We start from the raw sequence: 2,697 nt of genomic DNA on the forward strand, positions 1-2,697 counted from the left end.
GTGGACTTCCTGATAGTAAAGAATTACAATAGTCCAGCCTTGAAGTAACAAATGCATGGACTAGTTTCTCAGCATCACCCCTGGACAGGAGATTGCTCATTTTTGCAATATTCCTCAGATGAAAGAAGGATTCTAGAAACCTGGGCTTTAACCAAAGCAGTTTCAGTGAGCTCTAAAATCTGAAGGAAACTCTTTAGAAAGGTCATTATGGTGGACGTGCTCACACATGAACTCTCTGGAGCAGAAGGAATATTAGATATAGATCTATAATTAATCAATGATGTTTACTGCTAATAGAGAAGCATCAGTTTCCTGTGAGGAGCCACTCGGACGCTCAGAGTTTAGCAGGAAGGATAATATTTTGTCCATCTTAAAGGAGCCTAATCATGAATGATGACCTGATGGATTCCTTTCCCATTAACTCCCTCTGGGTCCCGTCCGTCAAATTAACGCGGCGTCTCCGCTCACCGCTGCTTCCTCCATTTGCACTTATGTTTACGGTGAACGGTTATGTTACCGGGGGGGTCGATGTTCATGCTCACAATGACTAACCAGGAAGAAACAGACAGAAGGGTCTGAAGCAACGGCTGAGCAAGGCGGTGATGCTAACAGCTGACCGCTTCCTGCAGCAACGAGAACCTTCAGCAGGAACAGAGGGACGTTTCCAGAGGATGTTTACGTCAAGCAGCATCTTTTCACTGACCGTCAGCTGAAACTATAACTGGGAAAAAATGCTGCATGGAAATAAATCTTTACTGTGAATAAACACAGATATGAGAGAAGGCAGCGACACACGAAGAGTGATGATGTTCCCCAGGGATGGCGTCTAGAGTCCCTGCGCCGCCGCTAAGGCTAAAGTTTTCAAGCTGATATCAACAAAGAAGAGAAATATCCTTTATTGTCCATCAGTGGAGAAATTCATACTTCCTGACTGACAGCAGGATTAGAACAGATCAGACATCTAAACTAAACTACAAAAACCAAGTCTATGGACTGCTCAGTGGAGGCTAATTTACAATGAAAGGAAAAATGGCGTAGCTCTGGTTTAATAATGATGATGACGACGACGATGATGATGATGAGTAGGAGGAACCTGAATAAGTCGACTGGTGCCTCCCTGAGGAGCTTTACTTTCTAACATAAAAGCCAAGTGGTTTGATAGATGCAGGTTTCTAGATCTAAACGAAGGAGTCAGAGTCTACCCCCCCCCCCCCCCCCCCACGGTGAGAGGAAACCCACCTGCTAATCCATTCACTCCGATGAGCCCGGCAGAGCTGGCGATGCTGACCAGGTGTCCGTGGTTGTTGGCGATCATGGCCGGTAGGAAGGCCTTGTAGGTCTGAGCAGGAAGAGAAGAAGAACATTTTCACAGTTTGGGAAGTGAAGCCGTTTCTACCAACATGAACTGTCTGGACTTTCACTTTCTGATTTCCTGTTCGACGCGTGTTTCTTAAGAAAGTGGACCCACAATGCATCGGGGCATTTAACAGAGCGCTGACTGACCCAGAAGTGAGCCATGGTGTTGACCTCCATGGTCTTCTCGATCAGAGAATCTGGAGCTTCCATGAATTTCTTCCCGGTTACGATTCCAGCGTTGTTCACCAAGATGCTGACGTCGCCCACCTCCCTTTTAACCTGGAAACAAGCAGCACATCGGGAAGAACCGAAACATTAAAAACCGACTGCAACAAATCGCCCCCCCACCCCCCACGGCCCCCGCAGTGAAGCATGATGAAACCCAGAGAGGCTCACCTGGTCGGCCACCCGGTACACCTCGTCCCTGTTGCTACAGTCACAGATGAAGTGGTGGACTCGGCTGGCTCCGGCGTTTTTGGCCAGTCTGGCCGTTTCCTTCACGCCTTCCTGGTTAATGTCCCACAGAACCAGAACGGTTCCATGAGCTGCAAACTCCTGGGCCATCAGGCGGCCGATTCCACTGCCGGCACCCGTGATCAGAACCACTTCCCCAGCGATGTTCTTCTTCTTCCTGGGGACCAGGAGGTAAACCAGAGCTTCGATGTTGAACCATAAGGAAAGGAAGATGACTCGGATTGTTTCCAGGAAGAAGTTCATGATGAGAATCTAGAAAGAACAGAACGTATTAGAGAGGAGCGGCCACAGGTCGCAGTGATTTCCAGAGCAGAAACTTCTTCATCGAAGGTTTTAGAAGGAGACATTAATGGAGCTTCAACAGCAGATTCCTCCACCTTCACCATTACCTCCACCCATCAGCTAACGAGCACCAGCACCTATGAGACGGAGCGGACAGAACAGCTCAGGGCGATGGACGCCACTCCCCCAGACCCCAAACACACTAACTTAGAGCCCCTTGGGGGAAGGTGCCTTGCCCAGGGGCAGAGCAACATGTGGCAGTCAGAAGCACACGCTTTAGGATGATTTCCTGCCCATCAGGCGCTCCAACGATAAAACCCGATCTAATGTTTAATACTGAGAACACAGACATAAAAACAGGAAGTCAGGATAATGTTTATACATTTACGCTGATGAAGGTTCTCAGTCATCCAGGTCATAGTCATTCCGTAAAAATTCAAAAAATATCCACTGGACTTGGTTTTCAAGATATTTTCCGTAAAAATTCAAAAAATATCCACTGGACTTGGTTTCCAAGTTTGAAGACGTTTCTCCACCTCTCCAGGAAGCTTTCTCAATTCAAATGTCTGGATCCGCAGTGAGTTT

General features: G+C 47.6%; 1 protein-coding gene across 2 annotated transcripts in view; it reads right to left on the reverse strand.

Moving 5' to 3' along the window:
* The window catches only part of sdr16c5 (short chain dehydrogenase/reductase family 16C, member 5), a 36,910-nt gene that overhangs the window by 27,981 nt on the left and 6,232 nt on the right, over nt 1–2,697 (reverse strand). For both annotated transcript variants that reach the window (XM_015397304.1, XM_015397305.1), the window contains exons 2-4: nt 1,753–2,082; nt 1,504–1,635; nt 1,240–1,339 (exon numbers count right to left, since the gene is read on the reverse strand). In XM_015397304.1, the coding sequence (XP_015252790.1) occupies nt 1,240–1,339; nt 1,504–1,635; nt 1,753–2,073 (553 nt within the window). In that variant the 5' untranslated portion in view covers nt 2,074–2,082. The remainder of the gene's footprint in view (nt 1–1,239; nt 1,340–1,503; nt 1,636–1,752; nt 2,083–2,697) is intronic.

The sequence above is a fragment of the Cyprinodon variegatus genome, unplaced genomic scaffold, assembly GCF_000732505.1.
Source record: "Cyprinodon variegatus isolate N-32 unplaced genomic scaffold, C_variegatus-1.0 Scaffold851, whole genome shotgun sequence".
Taxonomy (NCBI): Eukaryota; Metazoa; Chordata; class Actinopteri; order Cyprinodontiformes; family Cyprinodontidae; genus Cyprinodon; species Cyprinodon variegatus.